At 45.3% G+C, this 22291-nt stretch overlaps 3 protein-coding genes and 1 pseudogene across 6 annotated transcripts; 3 read left to right on the top strand and 1 right to left on the bottom strand.

Annotated features, from left to right (window-relative positions):
- Nucleotides 1-597: 597 nt before the first annotated feature.
- pctp (phosphatidylcholine transfer protein) lies at nucleotides 598-4398 on the bottom strand. 4 transcript variants are annotated; one of them, XM_086055647.1, is made up of 6 exons: nucleotides 4177-4396; nucleotides 2970-3087; nucleotides 1922-2001; nucleotides 1676-1847; nucleotides 1444-1511; nucleotides 598-1028 (listed from the first exon to the last, which is right to left on the bottom strand). In XM_086055647.1, exons 1-6 carry the CDS (start codon nucleotides 4306-4308, stop codon nucleotides 954-956), a joined length of 645 nt encoding a protein of 214 aa, XP_085911773.1. In that variant the 5' UTR covers nucleotides 4309-4396; the 3' UTR covers nucleotides 598-953. The 4 variants fall into 4 exon arrangements, 3 of the variants coding, with proteins under 3 accessions (XP_085911773.1, XP_085911772.1, XP_085911775.1); XR_015090124.1 differs by having other exon boundaries at nucleotides 1444-1847; nucleotides 4125-4397; XM_086055646.1 differs by having other exon boundaries at nucleotides 598-1511; nucleotides 4125-4398.
- Nucleotides 4108-9011, top strand: tmem100a (transmembrane protein 100a). The gene is made up of 3 exons (XM_086055650.1): nucleotides 4108-4373; nucleotides 5365-5549; nucleotides 8031-9011. Exon 3 carries the CDS (start codon nucleotides 8099-8101, stop codon nucleotides 8507-8509), a length of 411 nt encoding a protein of 136 aa, XP_085911776.1. The 5' UTR covers nucleotides 4108-4373; nucleotides 5365-5549; nucleotides 8031-8098; the 3' UTR covers nucleotides 8510-9011.
- A 5504-nt stretch (nucleotides 9012-14515) lies between these two features.
- On the top strand, nucleotides 14516-15170 carry LOC147134133 (small integral membrane protein 36 pseudogene; annotated as a pseudogene).
- Nucleotides 15171-15282: 112 nt separating this feature from the next.
- Nucleotides 15283-22199, top strand: mmd (monocyte to macrophage differentiation-associated). Its single transcript, XM_086055644.1, has 8 exons — nucleotides 15283-15422; nucleotides 18399-18441; nucleotides 19363-19444; nucleotides 19601-19761; nucleotides 19865-19939; nucleotides 20021-20122; nucleotides 20212-20281; nucleotides 20700-22199. Exons 1-8 carry the CDS (start codon nucleotides 15356-15358, stop codon nucleotides 20901-20903), a joined length of 804 nt encoding a protein of 267 aa, XP_085911770.1. The 5' UTR covers nucleotides 15283-15355; the 3' UTR covers nucleotides 20904-22199.
- The last annotated feature ends 92 nt before the right edge of the window (nucleotides 22200-22291 follow it).

A 22291-nucleotide genomic window follows, 5' to 3' on the forward strand; every position in this document is an offset into this window, starting at 1 on the left:
TATTTGTTTTTTTTTGGTCCCATTGTTCCTTGCAATCATCTCAGAGTTTTTTCCGCTTGTAATCTGTTGACGTTTTCCCATCTGCGCAGCGGCCAAAGATGGCAAAGTGCCTTTTTGGTCAACTCTGTCGATGTTTCTTCACGTGTGATGTGACGTCCCTGTTCAATAAAGCAACAAATCTGTGATTCCTCCCTGGCCCAACGTGAGGTCGGAGGTCATTCACCCCCCGCCTTAAATGAAGCTTCGACTTCTTCCGGTGAGGAATCTCATGAGGCAAACTCGGAACATTTGGCCCTGCAGGATCTGTGACCCCCAAATGGTACAGTCGAGAAGCCTCACCCTGACCTGTGTTTGCAATTTTCTTCTTTGTTGGATTTTTTGGTAATCATGTGTTTGTTGTGTTCTTTTCTGACTGACATGTTATGTACAGTATCGAAAACTACATTCATTCAAAGATGCCTGAAGCATTACTGCCATCTAGGCCTCACGACTGCACACAGCACTATGCAGAAATCAGCCCCCCCCCAACCAAATGATAACTTGCCACTTTGAAAATAAATGTTCACCATTTCATTGCGATTAAAACACACAGCCGCATTATAGTAAATATTTGTTTACTTGCCTTGAAATTTTGGGCAATCAGCAGGGAGGTTAACAACAGGAACATGTGGACAGCAAAGACACTTGCAGACGACAAAAGTTCATTTCTGCCACTTGAAAACAATCACTTGACATTGCAGATGTCATTTTGCGTCGGACGCCACAAAAGTGTTCATGCCTTGAAATTATTCAAGCCTTTACAAAAGGCTCAGATTGCATGAAAAGGAGTGTGTGTGTGTGTGTGTGGGGGTGTAAATAAAAGACAGCAGGACAATCCGAAGGCGACCAGTCATGCGCAAGACAGCCGTCATCCCCGTCACTCACATTACGGCCTTAAGCGCCGTCAAGTGTCCTCATTTGTTCTGACGGTAGAGCGGATAGTTAGCGCACGCTTTCTTCATGTCGGTGAGGAAGGCGGGAACGCCGCTCTGGTGACCGGCAAAACAAAACAAGGACGACAAAAGTGAGAGGACGTCACACTGAAACGCATCAGCCGGAGAATGCGGCAAAGTTCGCAGGTACGCTTCAACGGCGGCGCTCATCTGTGACATCGCCGACTTTTGACATTCACACCTGCGAAGCCCTTTTGAGCCTTTTGGGTCAAATACTCCTGATTTTGAATCGTTTTTATGTGATGTATCGCAAAATCCATACAAGTGACGTGCCTGCGTGTGTACGACTAGCAACATGTGGCTAGTCAGGCAAAACTGTTGAAATCATAACATTAGCATGTCATGCTAGCTAGCAGGTGCTTCCTTGAGTTTGTTGGTGTTGAATGGCGCTAACATGCTAACGTGTCGATGGAAGATGAAAAGAAAGGATCGGTCGCATGTCCTTCCTTACCTTGGCTGCCCAGTTGACCAGCCAGCTGGGAATCATCCCGCCAGGATTGTCAAAGTAATTCATGAACACTGCACAGCACAGGTGAAGCGATTATCACGTTAAATCGGATAATGACTTGCGATCGGCGCTCGTGCAGTTTTGGCTTCTTGTCAACATTTCGCCGATTCCGAGCCATTTTTTTTTTTTTTTTTTTTTTTTACGGCATTGCTATGCGATTGCGTCACCGGGCTACCTTTGGTTCCGGCGTGGCCGTCGGCCTCCATGGCGATGGTCTGCTTGTAGTCTCTGACCCTGAGCACGCCGCTCTTCTCCGGGTACGGCGTCTCGGGCGAGCTTCTGGCCAGGACCGCCCAGATCTTCCTGCCGTCCACGTCCAGCAGGCGGCGCTCCCTGACGTACACGTACTGAAGCCGCCGCGTTAAGGAAGAGGCGGCGGGGAGGGCGGCAGGCGCGCCGGCAACGTTGAGGCCAAGGATACGTCTCTGTTGGACAGAGGGAAGGGGTATTTGACCTCCCAGTAGATGGCCCGCTGGCCGTCAATCTCCTTCTCTGCAAGCTCTGACAAGCACAAGCGAGGACAAAGTCAACCACAGAAAGCACACAAGTGGCATTCCACGACTCAATTCACTGTTGGGGAAACTGTACAACTGAACTAACGACTCATCGTGCTTACATATGCTTTTGGAAGAATGAACAAATATTCATCAATGAATTGGGATTTATTCAATGTTTTGGGAAAAATCGGCGACCAGTGAATCCATTCATTGATACATTTTTATGGTTTTGGGGAAATTAACAAATGATGAATCCATTTTTTGGGGGTAAATGTATGATCAATCGTATGATTGATTGTTGTTTTTTTTAATGTTTTGGGGGAAAATTAAGTAACAATAATAAATTAAGTTAGTTTTATTTTTTTAATATTATGCTATAGCAAAATGAATTGTCATTCTGTAAACGTGACATTTTCTGGAAATGATCAATCGACTGCATTCATTGTTATATTTATTACTTTACAGGAAAATGATCAAATGATGAATCAATTAATTTTGTTAATATAACAGTTTGGGTCAAATTAATGCTTGGTTAATTGAGTTTTTAATGTTCTTGAGGAAATCAATGATTGCCTAATTGTTATTTTGTCAATATTATATTATTGTGAAAAATGACCACTTGATTAATGAGTGACTTGTCATCTTTTAATATGAGTTTTTAGAGGAAATGAATGCCATGTTAATTCTTTTTTAATATTTCCTTTTGGGGGAAATGAAGGTAATAATTGTTGAAATGAACATGATGATTATGATATTACGGCTCCATTGCCATTTCAATGTTTTAATCGCAGCATTTCCTAAGGGAGGCGGGGCATCTACACCTTGACGAGGCTACGTGAGCAAGTTCACCGGCTGCATCTTACTTACTTGCTGTCTGCAGACGGGCATGAAGACAAAGACAATGGCAACAGTTGAGTTCGCAACCTTGCAACATGCACGTGTTGAGGCTTGGGAGACTTGGCGTGGCCTTACCTTTGACGTAGGAATCCCAGTGCTTGCGGTAGGCCAGGTCCATGTAGACGTCGGCGCAGAGCTCCGCCTTGCAGTCGTCCAGCGAGCCAAACACTTTGTACTCGTAAAGACCCGTTTCCTAAAAACAGAGACAACATTTTTTTTTTTTGCTTGCAATCATTTCCTTCATGCCATTTTCCAGTAGTTGTCGTTTTTACGCCGCAAATAATTGACTCCCCTTATAAATGCCTTAATTAAAAAAAAAGTGCAAAAGTGCAGTTCTTTTAATAAATTCAAATTTGTTGTAATCATTTTGTGTGCGATGAAGATGACGCAACTCGTGTTGGGCGCTGAAACTATATTGCAAAACCTTTCAGATCTGGTGGCTGGTGTGGACCGTATCACCACTAATCCCAAAGTGCATGACTGGGATTAAAATCAGAGATTGTTTTGTGATCCGTCGTGCGTCAGAGCCCATGGAGGAAAGTGTAAACATGAGTGACGACTTTAAGTGGAATGCTCCTCCACTAGATGGCAGAAGGTACCTGGTTTACATGTGTGTGCACTTTTTATGACATTTCTATTTGGTGGTGCACAATGAGCTTTTTCTGTGTTGCATGTGACAGGATCACAAAAAAAATGAATCACTGTTCAAGTGTCACTCGTAAACTGATTTCAGGAGGTGGATTTTACGAATTGAATTGACGGGTGTAATAATTTGGATTCCCTGAGTTGTTTTTATCATTTTTGCATGGGGCAAATATTAAATTGGAATGTGCACAAGCCAATGGAGCTCACGTGCACCATCGCTGTAAGGCACCATTACCAATTACAAACCACTGTGGTAAAGTCTCACCCACAGGCCGGTTTTGAGAGATGGGCTTTATGAATTAAGATCTGTAATCGTTTTTGCTTAAGTAAGCGTTAGACCGTGATTTTTGCCGAGGGCAAAGTTTAAATGATGACTATTTCCATTGAGATTTGGTGATAGATAAAGAAATCAGGTTCCGCACAATTGAATGTTCTTTCCCCCCAACTACTCCCCCGTAAAACATACTAAAGCACAGTCAAATATCCATTAAACCGTGACTGTGGGATCAATAAAGGCATTCTTATCTTATCTATTTCCGATTTGGGAACCTTGCGTGTACTGGCTACAATGCGGCTGTGTGGGACCCGGTAGTGCTGCGCCAAACGGCCTTTGAATTTCCTTTGGCGAACGTGCAACCTGCTCGAGTAGTCTATAAATGTTGACGCCCATGGTCTCGGTGAAAAGCTGCCATCCTCCGTCCAGCTGCGGGTCGTCCAGCTCCTTCCAGGCAGCCGCAAAGTCTTCATCCGTGAAGCGCAGCGACGACATGACGGCGAGTGACAAGCAACGCTTCTTAATGTCACCGGCTTCCGCTCACAACCACCAAAATAAAGGTAGCCAAAAAGCTTTTCCTACAAACCTTACCCCTACTCTTGGGACTGATTTCAACGCGATGTCGTTATACGTCGAATAAATTTATGGGTGAAAACAGGGGCGAAGCTACCACTGGCCAGTCTCCATCCACCCCACTGACCACCCCCATATCAGACTGAACATCTATGTAAATAAGTGTGGAAATATATACAAATAGCATTTTTGGACAGCAGTGAAATCTTTGGATACTTGTAGAGGGCATTAATCAAGATGATTATTTTCACACCTTTGGCATAGAAGTCATTCTTTATCATACCATCCACAGTGATAGTTTCATGAAATCAAATGTACACAAATCCAGACTTTTTCTGACACAGTCAGACTACAAGCAGGAACTAATCTAAGTAAAAAGCAACATTTATGAAGAATTAAGTGCATTTCATAGCTTGTTTTTGTTCCACTTTGACTTCATTACATTAGTTGAATCAGTACTTTTAACTTTGAGCAGCCTTTTGAAACGCAACACTGGCACAAGTCCAAGTACAGCGTGTGAATACTTTTGACATCTCTGAAAAACGGATATGACATTTGGGCTTCAAAATAAGAGCATACCGAACATACGAGTCCAGTCGGATGCCGCAAACGCCTCCAAATTTGATTTGATTTTTTTGTTCTCCTCCAAAAGCAACCATTACTTGTCAAAATCTGATGGCATCTGCTGAGGTCATATCTCTTGGACCAAAATGATTGTATTAAGAACTTATGACTCGCCTATTAATCATTGTTGCATTTATGTCATTACATTAAAGAATAAAAAAAGCCATACGTGTAAGATAAAACTAATTTTGAACGAAAAGAACGAGAGGGAACAAAAAATCAGGTACATTATAACTAACGCCCTTCGTGTTTCCATGTCCTGAATGCGCTCGTATTGTGTAATGCCGGAGCGGAAGCAGTAGACCAGCATCGAGTGTGTTGAAATTGACACCTGCGCTGTGTTGTCAATGGAAGCGCGTCCGTGACGTCAGTGTGAGCTCCGCCAGCGGCCAGCGTGCTCATGAATGAGACGCGAAGGGACAACGTGCAACTTGAGTACCACAGAATCTTCAATCAAACCTTCTCGTCACTCACCACGCACATTTGAAGGCAGCAGAGGGAAAACTTCCACTCCACATATGTTGGAGTTCCATTTCCAGGTGAGGCACGTCCAGGCGATTTGGCAACACTTTGCCAAAGAAACACTGCACTAACCGGCCGCTCCAACACGGACTTAAAAGTACTACTGTACTCCCGGACACTTGTGCTGGAGATGGAAATTAATTACGAACTCGTAAAAAAAAAAAAAAAAAAAAAACATCCTCACGAGGAACTTGTTTTTTGGGCAAACTAAAAGTGGGAAACATTTGTTGCGCGCTTCACTCTTTTATTCGGACCACTGAATAGAATAAAACTTTATTTTCACGGTCACGGGAACAATGAATATCAGTCACACATCTCACATGCAATTTGCAGGGTTAGGGGCAAAAAGTGCAGAATCACCGATTCCGATTTGCAGTTTTTTTTTTCAATTTTGTTTAGAAGATTTTTTTTTTCAATCGTTTTCAATATTTTGGGGAGGCGGTCAACCTGCGTTATTATTCTCGTTTATTATGATTGTTTTCAGTGTATTTTCATACAGGCTATGCATATATTTCTGTTACTGTAAAAACAAAGTTGATTGAATTCAACAAAATTTAAAGACAACAAACTTGAATAAAAGTTGAAGTTGGGCAATTCAACAAAACATTGAAAGTTTTGCTCATGGGAACATTCCTCGCAGAAAGGTCTTACAGAACTAATTGTCCCTTGTAGTGTCCAAACGTCAAGCTATAAGTCAAAACAACTCAGCAAAGTGCTTTGGCGCCAATAACTTGCTTGCTTTCTTGTGCTAACAAACATTTTTACCAGCAGTGTCATTTACTTTATATTTTAAAGTTGTTCCAACTTAAAATTACTCTTTTAAATTGTGTTTTTTTTTTTTACAGTGTACTTGCGGACTGGATAGCAGGGAGCCGATGTAATCTATGTAGTAACCTTTTAACGGAGTAATCAGTAATCCAATTACTTCTTTCAGGGTAACTATGGCAACAGTGACCCCAACAAGTCATCAGTCACCCTGGAACTAATCAAACAGCGGAAATACGCTAACCGCGGGGAGAAACGTTGTGAAACAAATTACGGCATTAATCACGGCCAGCTGCGGCCTTTCCCCGCTCGCATTTTGCAATATTTCAACAAGAGCAAAACAAAACATCTGCGGGCGGCCCGGTTGAACTCTGGCGCGCCCGGCCCCTCGCCCGTAGCCGTAAAGTCATCTCCGGCGCTCTCGGGGGAATGTCTCAGCTCGCGCTGGCCTCGCGGCTCCTGCGTCATTGGGCCCCCGAGTCAGGAGGCGGCCCGGAATGCGGCCGGCGGGGGTGACGTGGCTTTCGAGGCCGAGCCGCCGCCGAGCCGCCTGGCACCGAACCGTGACGGCAAACATCTGCCGCAGACCGCTCGTTGTTGCGCACATGCTTGCGGGACGTTTTCCAGGCCCGGCTCATCAACGTCCCGTTAATGCTGCTTGGCCACAGGAGAAAGTAAAAAAAAATTTTTTAAAAATCGTCTCCTCTGCTAGTTCTAGTCAGCACTGGTGTACTCGGGTTTTTCTGAGCACCTACGCAAGTGATCTGGTGGCGGTTGATCACAGTCAACATGATTTCAAACTGGGGAGAAAAATGATTTCTTGTCTTGGTTCTAGTGAGCGCTCATGCAGCGGAATTCGGGAGAGTCTTTCCAGACTGGGAGAAGCAGCAATCAAGGCAAAAATGGCCATTTTGGAGGATTTGTTTTCAAACATTGTAAATTCGGTGACACTTTTGAGCGGTTCTCCTATTTCTAGTCAGCACTCGTACCTTAAAGCGGAAATCAACCCAAACATATTTTTTGGTCAAGAATATGTTCTATGCAAGCCCACTACATGGCATTCTGATAAATATTGCGTTTGTGGAATAGGAGTTATTTTTAGCCATCTCTGGGAGCGGCCATTTTGTCACTTAAGTCGACTGAAAATGACATCACAACTGCTCAGGACTCAGGTAACAATCAATCACGGCTGACCTGTTTTCTGAAGCTGAGCCGTGATTGGTCGTCGTGAGCAGTTGTGATGTCATTTTCAGTTGACAGAAGACAAAATGGCCGCCCCCAGAGATGGCTAAAACCGGGTGGATTTTGCTGCTTAACTCATATTCCACAAATGCAAAATTAATCAGAATGCCGTGTTTCAACTCGTCGGCCTGCTGGGAACATATTCTTGAAAAAAAAAAAATGTTTCGGTTGATTTCCGCTTTAATATTTTGGCGTTGTAGAAAGTTGTAGTCGTAAAATTGCGATCGTTTGTTTTGAACTCGGCTCACGTTGGCAAGAGTCGCTGCGTTTGCGTGAGGGGATGCCGCGAGTATTCGTGGAGCCCGTTGAGACTCTTTGGGTATTAAGGCCAAACAAATCGACTTGACTTGACACTTTTCAGCTCTTCTAGCTCTTGTCCCCGCTCATGCCTGAGAACTTTGGAGATGTTCCAGAAGCAGTGATCAAAGCAAAAAAACGGACTATGTCGACTTCAAATGAGTAATTAACCAAAGGCTTGTCGGTCCACACAGGCAGGCGGACCCGAACGAGGCCCAAGTCTCGCCTGAGAAGCGCCTGAGCCCGTCCGCCCGAGCGCGCCATGCCCGAAGACGGCGCTCGGGACGCCATGAAAGCCGCGACGAGCGCGGAGAAAACCGGCGGGGCGGGCGAGGCGCCGGCCGCCGCGGCCAGCGCGACGGTCAGCGTCCCCCTGGTCAACGAGGTCCAGCTGGCGGCGGCCACGGGCGGCGCCGAGCTCTCGTGCTACCGCTGCACGGTGCCCTTTGGCGTGGTGGTTCTGATCGCCGGCGTGGTGGTGACGGCGGTGGCCTACAGCTTCAACTCGCACGGCTCCACCATCTCCTACCTGGGCCTGGTGCTGCTGGCCGCCGGGCTGGCGCTGTTGGCGTCCAGCGTGGTGTGCTGGCGCCTGCGGCTGGAGCGCAAGAAGGAGCGGCGGCGCGAGAGCCAGACGGCGCTGGTGACCAACCAGAGGCGGCTTTTCACGTGAGCGCCGACTTGGCCGGCTGCGCTCACGCGACTTGACTCAAATCGGACTTCAGTGGGCGATTTTCGGACTCGCTCGGGTTGAAAACGATGAAAGACTTCGCGGGGCCTCAGGTTTGTGCCCACGAGGCAAAAATCGGCCAAAAGGACCGCTCGCATCTTGAAAAAAAAAAAGTTCAAAGTTGGCTCGTTTATGCAAGTCCAGGACGGCTTGTTGACTCGTTCAACCATTTTGGGATGAATCGACGGTTCCGGACGCCGCGGGCTCGCCCGCCGTTTACTTCTCATTTGCGTCTACTGAGAAACGACAAAAGCGGTGTTCCAATTTTGTGGGGAAATGTTGAGCCGAGCGCTGAAATAAACCCGTCAAATGTCAACAACGATGAAATCACTCCAAACATTTGTAAATACTGAATCAAGGTGGCCTTCACTTGACAACTTCCATTATGAGGACCGAGTCATCTTTTCTAAGTGTGCTCCTTTGAATAAAGTGGACTACATGGAAATCACATTTTAGTTTCTTACGTGTTTGGTGGGCACAAAACTGGTCATGAAAGACTGATATCAGATCGTTGAATCACTTTTTCCCTCCTGCTTTCGCTTCTTGACAATGTCAAATTCAGCTTAAAAAAAAAAAAAAAAAGCTCCATATGATTTGGAATCAACTGCACGTTTGGGGTAGCGGCGCTTTCGAGTGCGATGCTAATTGATTGAGTTCAATTGTACGCGCAGGGAAAAGTTAAGTCCAAAAGCCTCCCGCGTGAGCCGCTTGCAAATAGCAAATAGCAAAAGCGGCCCCGGGAAGTTTATTTATAGGCCGCCTTTGCGTTGCTATGCGTCCGCGTGATACTCGACACTACAACTCAACGCCTGCCTTGCGTCAATGGTGACACGACAACGCACGCACGCACCATGGGTGTGTGTGACTGTCGTCCCCCGAAACCTCTCTCTCTCTCTCTCTCTCACTCACACACACACATAAGTGTTGTCACACAGGGGGAATCCTGAAAAATTTAGAACCAAACCAAAGTATACGTCATTTTTAAGAAATTGTTCCTATGATTATTTGGGGATTTTTTTACACTGTGTGAATTAAAAGTTCCACGCAATTAGTGTCATACCACCTTTTGCCACAACACGCCCGGCAGCACTGAGCAGAGAAGAAGAAGACGCCGCCGCCTACTCCCCCACATTGACGATTACATTTAGGCGCGTGACGGCCGGCGGTTGTCGATTAATTTGGTAAGTGTTTAGTTTAGCAACTATTGTTGCTGCGGTATGTCTAATGACAGCTAATTTCCGTTAGCCTGTATATGGCTTTTCACATTATACGTTAGCATTAGGTAGACGGACTTCCGTCAGACAACATTTTCAAATTTGTTCGAATATTTTGGTGCCTGAATATACAATATTGAATTATCTTGCGTTTTGTGTTTGTTTTACAGAAGATGCGTTTTAAGAAATCCAACAAGTTTAAATGTGTTTAAATGGCAAAGAGGTTTAAAAAAAATCCTTAAAGCAGAAAACTTTTTTTTTTTTCAAGAATATGTTCGCAGCAGGCCCACTAATTGAAACACGGCATTCTGAAGAATTTTGCGTTTGTGGAATATAAGTTAAGCAGCAAAATGCACTCGTTTTTAGCCATCTCTGGGGGCGGCCATTTTGTCTTCTGTCGACTGAAAATGACATCGCAACTGCTCACGACGACCAATCACGGCTGACCTGTTTTCTGAATCTGAGCCGTGACTGGTTGTTGTGAGCAGTTGCGATGTCATTTTCAGTCGACAGAAGACAAAATGGAGATGGCTAAAAACTAGTGGATTAACACTTATTCCACAAACGCAATATTTATCAGAATGCCCCGTTTCAACTAGTGGGCTTGCATGGGACATATACTTGAAAAAAAAAAATGTTTGCATTGACTTCCGCTTTAAATATCCTAAATATAGTCTCTCTTCCCTTTCAATAAACGGGGTTCGCTGTTGTCCGATCAGATCGCTTGGCTGTCATCTGCTATCCCGCTGACAGCCACTAGGGCTTGTGATGGCGCCAACGGCATCCGAGCGCGACAGCGGGCGACCGGCATGACGTGCTGACGGCGGCGGCGGCGGCTCTGCAGGATGTTTGAAGGAAGCCGACCTCCTTGACGCCGACGGCAGCCTTCACAGGAGACGCCCACGCCCACTGGAAGGAAGTCACGTCAGCGGCCGGGCGGCGAAGCTCGGCCAAGCGCTCACTCACACCGCTTTTGTGTGCGCGTGCGCGTGCGTGTCACACTCAGCCACTTCCTGTCCTTGTACCAGCGAAACTTCACCAGGGAGTGCCTAGAATCCGGTCTCATTAAGTGAATAATGACCGAATTTTATCAAATGATCTAAAAAAATATTTTAAAAAAAATATATATTTTTTTTTTCATTCCGGAGCTATTGAAAAGCGCGCACTGACTAGGGGAAGAGATCTCTTTTTTTTTTCCAAATGCTTGTTTTATGCACTAGCTTTTCTGCACTGTAAAAGCGTCCTCCCCCCTCCACCCTGGCCGGGACTCTTTGATGTTCTGCCAAGAGTTGCAAGTGCTGGCGTTGGCCGACTCCCTGAGGTGGTCCCGGCCCACTTGGCCGGCGCTCATTCGGACGCGTCAACCGCACAAAGTTCTTCCGGACCTCGCAGACACGCTCGCTTTTTCACTTGATCACCTATGAGCAACGAGAAATTCGCCCAGTGGACTATCGACTAAAAGAACACTTCAGTATTGTAGCACAGACAACTTGGGGTATGAAGTATACATGACATCAAAGACACAATTGTCTTTTTTGTTCCTTGTCATAGGGGCGGTAAGGACAAAAATTGTCTATTTGCTCATCAAAGGTGACATCAAAGTCTACTGTCTGTTTGGTAAGCTAGCATAAAAAAAAAAAAACCCAAAAAAACAGGCAATTGTTCGTTTCGCTCTTCATCTCAGTAACAACCAGGACACAGTTGACCATTTGGGACTGAATCATAAATGACCGCAAAGACACCCGGACGTCATCCCAGCAACCTCATTGGAATTTCAAAGACACAATTGTCATTTATTTGATTGAGTAGGGCAACAAAACGCAATTCTCTGTGGCAAGGTCGCAGGGGCATCTAAGACAACATTTTCAGTTTTTACTTATGCTTTACAGCCTATAAAGACACACATGTCTGTTATTTCACTGTTATTTGAAAAAAGTGTTTCCACTTCATCATAGCAGCATTTAATTGTTACTTCGTCATCGGGATATCAAAGACACAATTCTCTGCCCCATAGTCACTGGGCTATTGTTGACACACTTGAGACATCATAGACACGGTTTGTTGCTTGGTCACATGACGTCAACCTGGTTTGGACTTTGGACCAAGCCGAGCCCAACCTCTCCTTCCTCGCTGGTCTTTGTTTTCTTATTGGCGTTCCCACGACGCTTTGGGGAATGATGAGATCCATGTGTGCTAGCATATGTTGAGCGTGCCGCCCCAGTGACGCACGATATGTTTGCAACGTTTAGCGTGATGAAACTCAAAACGCTGCCCGGCCTTTGAAGTCAACGTCATGAAAACGGAAATCTAATAAATGCGCGAACGCTGCTTCGTCTTTGATGTTCAAACAACGACACACACACACACAGGAACTCAAACAGGTCTGGGGTTAGAAGTTTAGGGTTACAATTAGAGGGTGAGGATTTGGATTTAGGATTAGGTTGCGGCGTTAGGATTAGTCAGACGTGACAGTTTAGGTTTAACGTTAGAAAATCTCATTGTTTTTCGAGGCAAAAAAAGCCAACATTTGAAAGTGACATCGCCAACTAGTGGCCTGACATGCTTATGACATCATTTTCATGTTTTTTTTTTAAGGAAATTTTGGGCGACGTCGTCATCTACGCGTCCAAAAACGATAAGAAAAAAATGTTTTACGTCCAAAAGTTGGCCGGAGAGACGCAACCTTAGCCTGCGCGCTAACAAAACAAACTATGAGTTGCGCGGGGGAGTTGCGAGGGCTCCAGTGAGTGAAAGGCGCAAACAAACCAGAGCAGCCCTCCTTGCGAGTCTTCTTACGACATCTGACGTTGCGTAACAAGTTCGCTTTTCACCTCCAAACACACAACCGGTCACATTTATCTTTTTATTCACTTGAATCCGCAGCACCCCCTTCCCCTCCCTCTCTTTGAGGGGGGGGGCGGGGGGGGGGGTTCACGGCAGGGGGTGGTTGTTGACGAGCTGGCCTGGGGATTCTTTGGCATCCGTCAGCTGCAAACATTCCCGCACGGGCGGTCGCGATGACGTGCGACGCACAATGGCCAGCCGTCGCATTTACGACTCCCCGCTGGTCGGCGGTCAGCGCCAATCAGCGAGCGCCTTACTCAAATACGCACGCACGCCGAACGCATCAGGCTCGCTTCTTTGTGAGCCGACAATGAGTTCAATGTAAGGCCGCCTTAGTAGCAAACACACACTTGCGTCTTTGATGTCACTGTGATTAAGTAACAGACAAATGTGACTTTGACATCCCGTTGATTAAGGCGCAAACATTAGTGACAAATATACATGAGAGTGTCTTTTATGTGGCTACAATGATGTCAAATGTGAGTAGCGAAAGAGCAGAAGAAGTGCATAGTGTACAGTACACTTTTCACACAAGTGTGGTAGAACTAGCTCGAGCAGTGTTTTTCAAACTGTGTGCCGCGAGATATTGTCGGGTGTGCCGTGGGAAATTATCTAATTTGTGTGCCTGTGCGGTCTAGCGCCTGGCAGCATAATCATGTAGTTACTAAATTGTAGTACTCTTCCCTACCAGTAGGTAGCAGTAGCAGCAGCAGCAGGTAACTAATTGTCTTTGTTTAGAGACAAGCGAATTAGTGACGCATGTTTAGCCAAACACTGAGTAAGTATCAATATGAAACATTATAAAATACTTTTTTCTTTGTGTTTATTTAATTCCTATTAAAGACGTCATTCTTCAATGTTAAAAAATGCTTATATAACTATGACATTTTTCGGCTTTTTTCCAATATCAATTGTATATAGTGTTTTATGTTAATTTATTGTCTTCATTTATATTTCGTATTATTTATATCTATATTCATTAATACGTGTACCACAGCCTTTTATTGTGTTTTTTTTATTGTATTGTTTGTAAAGTGCTTTGTTACAGCTCTAGCTGTTATGAAATGTGCTATATAAATAACATTGTATTGTATTGTATTATATTGTTAAAATAAGCTTTTTTGTCACAATTTCAGCTGGTGCTGTGCCGCGGGTTTTTTTTTTCAATGAAATAAATGTGCCTCGACTCAAAAAAGTTTGAAAAACACTGCGCTGGAGCAAGCAGCTCTGAAGAGAGGGGAGAGGAGGAGGAAGGGGGAGTAGGAGAAGATCTTACAGGAGGAGAGATCGAGTTTGCGAAAGAGGAGGTGGAGGTCATCATTCCTCGACTGCACAATACGTCATCAAGTGAAGTCGCCGCTGCTAAATGCTGCCCCCTGCAGCCCACTGGCCGCAATAGGCCGCAAGTCGGCTTCAACAAGGCCTCGAAAATGAGCAGGGGAGAACGTTCTCATCTTACTAAGAAAAACTAACTTGTTGTTCGTGTTCCTAGCGCACCTCATTGCTATGTTGGCACTACTACACACATTTTGTGGCTTGTACACGAGCGGATTACGAGTGTTTGAAGGCTTCATGCAAACACACGATGAGTGACAGGCGCCTTTAATCTCTTCCGATGACGCGGGTCCAAAAATGTACGCATTGAAATAAACTCATCATATCTGGCATTAAAAAAAAAAATATTCCTCACTAGTACCTAGTACCATGTAGCCGACCTACACCTAAAACAAAGTTTTCCCACTAGTGTGGAGAAATGTCTTGTAGTGGACAAAACATTACCAATTGTCATTCTACCAGTGACCTGATTTGTTTTGCTCACCTTAAGATAGATATGAAGGATATGGGCAAAACGCTCAAACGGCTTTCCTCACTTGCTAGCATGCTAACCTGAGCTCCTTTCCAGCACCCTGACATGGAACTTCGCCAGATGGCCGCGGCCGCCAATCCCCGCTCACAATCGCGATTAAGATTACGCCACGCACACACACACTTCCACACACACATTTGCAGGCCAGGGGGATGATATAAGCGAGAATCTGTCACGGAGTTGCGGCTTAACTTGTTAAAGTGAGCCAAAAATCGGGGCTGGGGAGGAGTGGCGTCCATCAAAGTCTTTGCATCGCGAAGATTAAGCTAGGCAGGAGATGGAGGCGGCAGGACGGCCGGACGGCTCCGGCGGCGCGGCGGCGGCGGCCGCCGCCACCACCATCTCGCGCGGTTGAGCTTCCCAACGGCCGGGCGTCATGGGCTTTCTGGAAAACTACCAGGAGATCGACCCAGTCACCCTCAACTTGTGCATCCTGATCGCCAGCTACGTCATCCTGCTCCTCGTCTTCCTCATCTCCTGCATCATGTACGACTGCCGCGGCAAGGACCCGACCAAGGAGTACGCGCCCGACCCGCAGCCCACCCAGTCGCCCATCCGCTTGGTGGTCATGCAGAGCTCCCCGGCGCCGGTGGCGCGCTGGGACGCCGCCAACATGATTGCCACCTACCACGAGCCCTCGCATGCAGACTTCCGGGAGAAGAAGAGCACCATGGTTTGAGCCGACACGGCGCTCCGGGCCGGACTCCCCCCGCCCCCGTAATTTTCCTTCCCTCACTTTCCCTGTTTTGCTTTACGTCGGAACCCGCCGAGGTCGAGCGACATGTGTCGGCCTCATTAAGCGTGCGTGCACGTGAAATCCCGCTCAAGGATCCTCGGGCCAAAGCCGGCAGGCAGTCTGCTTCCATGTCAGATGTCACAACTGATAAGGCGCACGCTTGTTTTGACGCACTCGTTCAGCCTCGGGATTACGGTGAGCGAAAACATTCGGAGAAATTTGCCACTGAAGATAGACTTGACTTAATTGGGAAGGACGTAACCTTTTCCTTGAGCGCTGTGCTGCTCTTTGACCCCTGACAAAAGGGAATAAACCGTTTGAAATCTTAACAATGGGAACTTGTACGTACAGGTGGTCCCACTCCTTGGAGTATCATAAAGTAACATGTTTTGGACTTTGTAAGTAGGGGTTGTCATAAATCACTCAAGGGTCACGATTTGATCAGTTGGGCCTTTATTTTGTTATCTGCCGTATTTTGGCGTCCATTTTACTCCACTATTTTGATCTAAGAGGGTCACATATCAATTCATTTTGGAAATGTGTTATTCTTTGTGCTTTTACAACATTTAGGTCTTCATTTCCAGCTACTTTTTGATACGTAAAGCTCAGAAATCAAGCTGTTTTGGCTTTGGAAGTATGCGTGTCATAACTCTCGCAAGGGTCATAAACTCTGAAATTGGAAAAAAATAAACATTTATTGGTCACACATGCTTGAATATAAAAATGTAAAAATACCACCATTTAGGGACAGACTGGAGTCCTGGATGGTCATAAATCAAAGTAATTTGGGCTTTGGATGAGCATGTGTCATAAATGAATCAAGGGTCATACACCTGTCAGTTTGGATGTAAACCTTATCCTCTGTGCTTTGATGGCTTACCTATGTCCATTTTTAGTCTACTAGTTTGGGTTTTGGAAGTGGACGAGTCATAAATCACTCATGAGTCACAAATGTATTCATTGCATCTGAGATCATATACTATTTGACTTTTTAACAACTGGGAATTGTGACCGCCTATCGTTGTCCTGCTTTTTATGGCTTACAGGTGACATCTTTGCCAGTTTGATGACTTCATTCAGATTCTGATTGGTTGGGGTCTCTCAAGGGTCATAAATGCATCGTTTACATTGCTTGCACAAGTGTTATACTGTTATTCACTAGTTTGATTAAGGATTTATTAAGGTTGTACTACTTTATTTGGGAATTGCATATCTGGTAGGTAGGTAGATGGATGGATACTTCATTTTTTATGTTATTCTGTACTTTGAAGGCATCTGGGTAGAACGTGATATTATTTATGATGGTTATTAATTGTTCCACTCCTATTGTCTTTGACTGATTTGCAACTATTTTGAGAGGTGGGTGTGGAAGGTGTCATAAATCACTCCGGTTTTTACATAAGCGTCATTGTCCATTCTCTGAGGATGTCATTGTTGTCTTTAGCTGCGTTTTTTTCCAAATCCTTGCCTACTTCCTGATTGGCTGCTGTTCACGGATTAGGCTCCAACATTTGGTTAAGTCTGGTCGGAGCCCTTACATAATTCCGAGAGTGCTTGTTAAAGTTGGGAGCGCTCCAAAAACAAGAACGAATACTCTTGTCTTGTTGCTGTCGTCAATTGATTTTCCACTCAATCAAAAAAACAAAACAAAAAAAAAAACCTCAAACGTCAAATAAGGGGGACGATCCAATACAATGACAATTACAATCACTTATTATTACTCACCAGAAAATGAAGACTCTCTTCCTTGCACGGATCTTAAGATAATGTCTAGCACTCCACTCAATTGAGACATCTGCAAAGAAAAATAAATAAATAAATAAAAAATTTAACATTGCATATCTTAACACCAAAATATTCAACCAAACCATATACTAAGGAAAGTTCAGCTTAATGCTAACATGCAATGCGAAATGCCATTGACAGGCTAACTGAAATCAGCATCAACGGAAGGTTCATTATTAAACCTTCAAACAACTACAAGTTGAACACAAATGGAGCAGCAACACATACAAACAGAGCATACAACAATCCTCACAGGTATTACTTTTCCAATGTATTTGGTTCTTCTTCTTCCGGTTAATTACACTGCATCTCTTCCAGTAGAACTCAGCGCTGCTGGACTTGTTGTGGCACAAAGAGGCACTGCACTGAAGGCACGCAACCCAAAATTCCAACTTTCCTCTATAAAAAACTTCAAACGTGTCCTGTATGCCAAATAACGTTACGCGTCATTTAATGCGTCATTTGAAGCTTTACTTATTTATTTGCCGGTTGAGAAGGATGAGTTGGCCAGCGAGAGATTTTCATTGGCCAAAAGCAGAGGATTGCGCTTACATAAACACTCTTACTTCACTCATCAAACGCGCTTACGTAATAACCGTTACAGTGCCATCTGGAGAATGATGTCACTTGCAAGTCAGAATTGCCATTCATAATGGCGCAAATTTAAAAAATAGTTTTATTATGCCACTACAATACAATCTGAGACATTACACAATCCCTCAGTGAACATGAAAATGTTGGTGCCTAAATGGTCATACACAGCAGTTAAAACAGTTGAAAATCAAAAATAAATATTTTGTTTTTTAATAGTAGTATATGTAGGTATGAAAATAGTTTTATTAATTCCATTTTTTATTTTAATTTCAATTTAAAACGTTTCTATCTATCTATCTATCTATCTATCTATCTGTCTATCCATCCATCCATCCATCCATCCATCCATCCGTCCATCCGTTTGTCATTGGTCGAAATCTCGTTTAATCGCTGTTTATTGGCTCAACCTACTGTCGATCACGGAACTGCTTTGCTTTGCGCGTGCGCAGTGTGGCAGAAAACGGGGCGGGCGTGGTCCATTCGAGCAGTCCGGCCGGCCTCTTTGGCTACATCGCCGGCTTCTTTTTTTTCTTTTTTTTTTTCCACTCCCATTTGGCCGCTTCTCATTGATCTTTCTACCTCAGAAGCTTAGCGACCAGTGAAACACTTGATCCAGAATGTTATGGAGGAAAAGACTAAAATGGTTCCTTTGAGCTGTTACGAGAGTTAGCGGCTAGGTCGCGTGTTGCCGGCGAGCTAATGCTAATAAAGTGTTGTGGACAGGACAGCTTCATCATTGCTTCATACCTCATTTAAAAAAAATAAATAACTTATCTTTTTTGTGCTGCTAAGGACCACAAGACGCTGCCATGAAGAAGGTGACCAGCTTCCACAGGTGAGTGAGCGATAAGTGAACGTTGAGCAGCTTGTCTCGTCTGCCTTCATTCAAATCAAGGCAACGTTAACTCGTGAGTGACGTCATTGAACGTCACTGAATTATTAGGTGGAAGGCCACAGGAAGTGATTGTGGAAATACCATTCGATTGAATAGCTACGAGCTGTGTTGAAATGAATTGAGGAGTTTCATTTAGATTAAAATCGTTTTTTTTTGTCACCATCGTGTGGCACCTAAAGGTAGAAATAAACATTTTTAGGAGGGGCTCATTAATTGTGGATTTTAGTAAGCCCAATGCTAATTTATTTCGGGCTGCTTATAGTATTTTTTACCATTCTATGTTAGCATTAAGCTTGATGATTTTAGTCATTTTGTGGTTTGTTTGAACAGGTTGCTGTTTAAATACACAGTGTTAAATATTTTGTTTTATGTGTCAGTTCTACAGTAATTTCAGTTGAAACATGGACGACATCTCATGAGTAGACCCACAAAAAAAGTCCCAAGAAGCCAAAAAGTCTCAAGAAGCCATGCTTGCAATGGTCAACTTGGCCTATGTATGGCGTCCTTTGAATTCTTTGAAAATGATGCCCACAAAGCTAGTTTGAGACAACAACATGACATTTGGTAGGGCGTGTCTGTCATGAGTAGACCCACAAAAAAGTCAAGAAGCCATGCCTGAATTGAGAAAGAAAGTCAACCATTTACAACAACACATGCACAAATTCACACGCCCGCACACACGTGCAGCGTGTACACTCGTACATTGTACCAACAACGTCACTGGGATGTGTGTCACAGTTCATGGCCTCTTGCCTCCTTTAAGGATAGCTTTAAGCTAGTGGACAAAGGTTCTGTGGTTTGGTTGTTGTTTTTTCTGACTTTTTTTTTTTTTGTGTGTGTGTGAATGTTTTTTGATGTCAGATTCATGAACCGACGGCCTTCGGCTAACTGTCGCTATCAGCCCACCTGCTACGAGCATGCCGCTAACTGCTACACACATGCAGTGAGTCGCCGTCTATCCGCTGACATTCTACACCGGTGCCTTGTTTCTTTATTGGCTGGTCGGCATTACACGCCGAAAAATGCCATTTTTCAAACTAACTCAAAACCTAAAACTTGATGCGCTATACACGGCCATGTGTGCTCCTGCGTGTTGCAGTTCCTGATTGCGCCGGCGCTGGCTGGCACGGCGCTGCTGCACTGGCTGTCGGCCGACGACTGGCAGCGACTGACGGCATGGGTCTACGGCCTGGGCCTCAGCGCCCTATTCCTTGTCTCCACTGTATTCCACGTGGTCACCTGGAAGAGGAGTCACATGAGGTGAGTTGGGACAATGCTATGACAATAAAGGTGAAGTAGGGTTTGTAGGCAAGGGTAGGCTTTCAAGCAGGATTTGGGCTTTGAATGTTTGTTTGTTTCTCAGGGAGGTGGAACACTGCTTCCACATGTGCGACCGGGTCGTCATCTACGTCTTCATCGCCGCCTCCTATGCGCCCTGGTCAGCACACGCACGCACGTACGCGCTTGTAGCCCCTCCCCGTGCCCCTCCCATGCTGACGTTGACTCGCACTCTTGCCAGGTTGAACCTGCGTGAGCTGGGCCCGGTGGCGTGTCACATGCGCTGGCTGGTGTGGCTGATGGCGGCCGGCGGGACCTTCTACGTCTTCAACTTCCACGAAAAGTCAGGCGGCCGGACGCTCCGTTTGCAAACGTCGCGGGGCAACCACTGGCGCCTGACCCTGTCCTCCTTTTGCTTTGCTTTTCCGGCAGGTACAAGCTGCTGGAGCTGGCTTCATACCTGACCATGGGCTTCCTCCCGGCCTTTGTTATCACCTCCATGGTCAGTACGGCTTCAAGCCTGGCCCGGGGTATCGTTTTGGGTGTTTCTTTCAGAAAGGGTTCAGGTTTGAAGGCAGGGTTTGCTTTTGAAAGGCGTATTCAGTCTTTGGTGAGCCTTTGCTGCCCCCTTGTGGCAGCTGTCAGAACATGATAAGGATGATGACGAAGCTAACGACGATGACGTCGATGATGATGATAATGTGATGACGACAATGACAAAGCTGACGACGATGACAAAGCTGACGACGATGATAATGAATATGATTATGACGATTATGATAACATGACGATAACAATGATGACGGTGATAATGACGACAGTGACACTGACGATGTTGATGTCGGTGACGACAACGACAATGCTAATGGTAACGGTGATGATGATGACGACGATGACAACGACGATTTGTTTTGTGCCAGAACTCGACGGAGGGCCTGGAGGAGCTGGCGTGCGGCGGCCTGCTCTACTGCGTGGGCGTAGTCTTCTTCAAGAGCGACGGCGTCATTCCCTTTGCGCACGCCATCTGGCACGTGCTGGTGGCGCTGGCGGCCGGCGTGCACTACTACGCCATCTGGAGGTACCTCTACCGGCCGCCGCCCGACGTCTACGCACGCGCGACCTGAGTGCCCCACCGCGCAACTGCCTCCCAAACAATTGTTTACCGCTTTCCTACAACCACCAAATGGCGCTTTTGACGCCGACTTTTATACACACTCAGTCATTCCACTGCCCGGCGACCAGTCGCACGCTGAAGAAAAACACACATTGATGGACGACAACTCCCGTTGCCCGGTTAGCGCAACCTGCTAACCGAGCAACGGGAAGAAGAGATTTCCTCGCTGTTTGTCTGTCTGGATATTTCAAAATGGCCATTCCGTGGCCTGGCGACCAATCACTCACTGAGAAAAACATCACTCCCATGTGGGAGTTGGGTTGGAGAGACATTTTGCAGCCGTTTGTTTGTCTGGATATTTCAAAATGGCCACTACGCAGGCCTGGTGACCAGTTGCATGCTGAGAAAAACATGCATTGATGGACACGCTAACCTTGGGTGGTTACAAAAAAAAAAAGACATTTCTGAGCCATGTTGTTGTTTTCCAAATGGCCATTCCAGGGCCCAGCGACCAATCACAGTGTGAGAACTCCCCAATTTAGCATGTTGTGCTAACTTTTTGCCTGCCTAGGAAAACAACAACAAGAAAAGGAGACATAGGTTTTTCTTTTGTTGTTGTGAATGTGTGGCGCCCTCTGCTGGCGTTTTTCTGCATTTCAAGAGATTTTTCTATTTCTCCCCATTTGAGCATTTGGTCTACATTCGACTTGTACTCTCCATTGACCGTGTGTGTACTAGTTCAGGAGACAATTCAGCCCACCAGTAGAATGACTTTGTCTTACTAGTAATGGTTCTTCCACATTTGTACGACATTGCTGCACACTAGTAGAACAACTTAAGCATACCAGTAATACTGAGTGTTTACTTTTACTCTGCACGTCACCTAGTGCAATTTTTGCCTCACGAGTAACATTGTATTTGTTGAACTTGTGTGCTCTACCAGTCCTACTAGTGTGTAAAAATGTCAAACAGAAGTGAGGGGGAAAAGCGTCACTAGTATTACAGTCATGCTACTAGTGTGCTAAATTGTCTTCTGATTGAGGGCAAAGAGTGTACCAGTACATGGACAATTGAGTGCACTAGTAGGATATAGGATACACATAAATGCTCTACTGGCATTCTGGAAGTGTTATTATTTGACAAGTGGTCATTTTTTTTGTCCCATGGCGCCACTTCCTGTTTGGGCTGACGCCATTTCCTGTTTGTGTGTTTTTGTACATTCCTGGCCTTCCCGCTGCCGTCTTCTCTTTGTGGTGCTACTATCTTCTCTTTCTCTTGCTTACAATAAAAACCATATCAACAAGCAGGCGACTGCACTTGTCAATTGTCCTCTTTTGAAATGTCCTCTTTTTGGTCATTGAAAAAAAAAAACATTAAACTTGGCTACCATGGCTACTA

This window comes from Filicampus tigris, chromosome 16 (genome assembly GCF_054856515.1).
Source record: "Filicampus tigris isolate MCC_2025a chromosome 16, RoL_Ftig_1.0, whole genome shotgun sequence".
In the NCBI taxonomy this organism is placed as follows: domain Eukaryota; kingdom Metazoa; phylum Chordata; class Actinopteri; order Syngnathiformes; family Syngnathidae; genus Filicampus; species Filicampus tigris.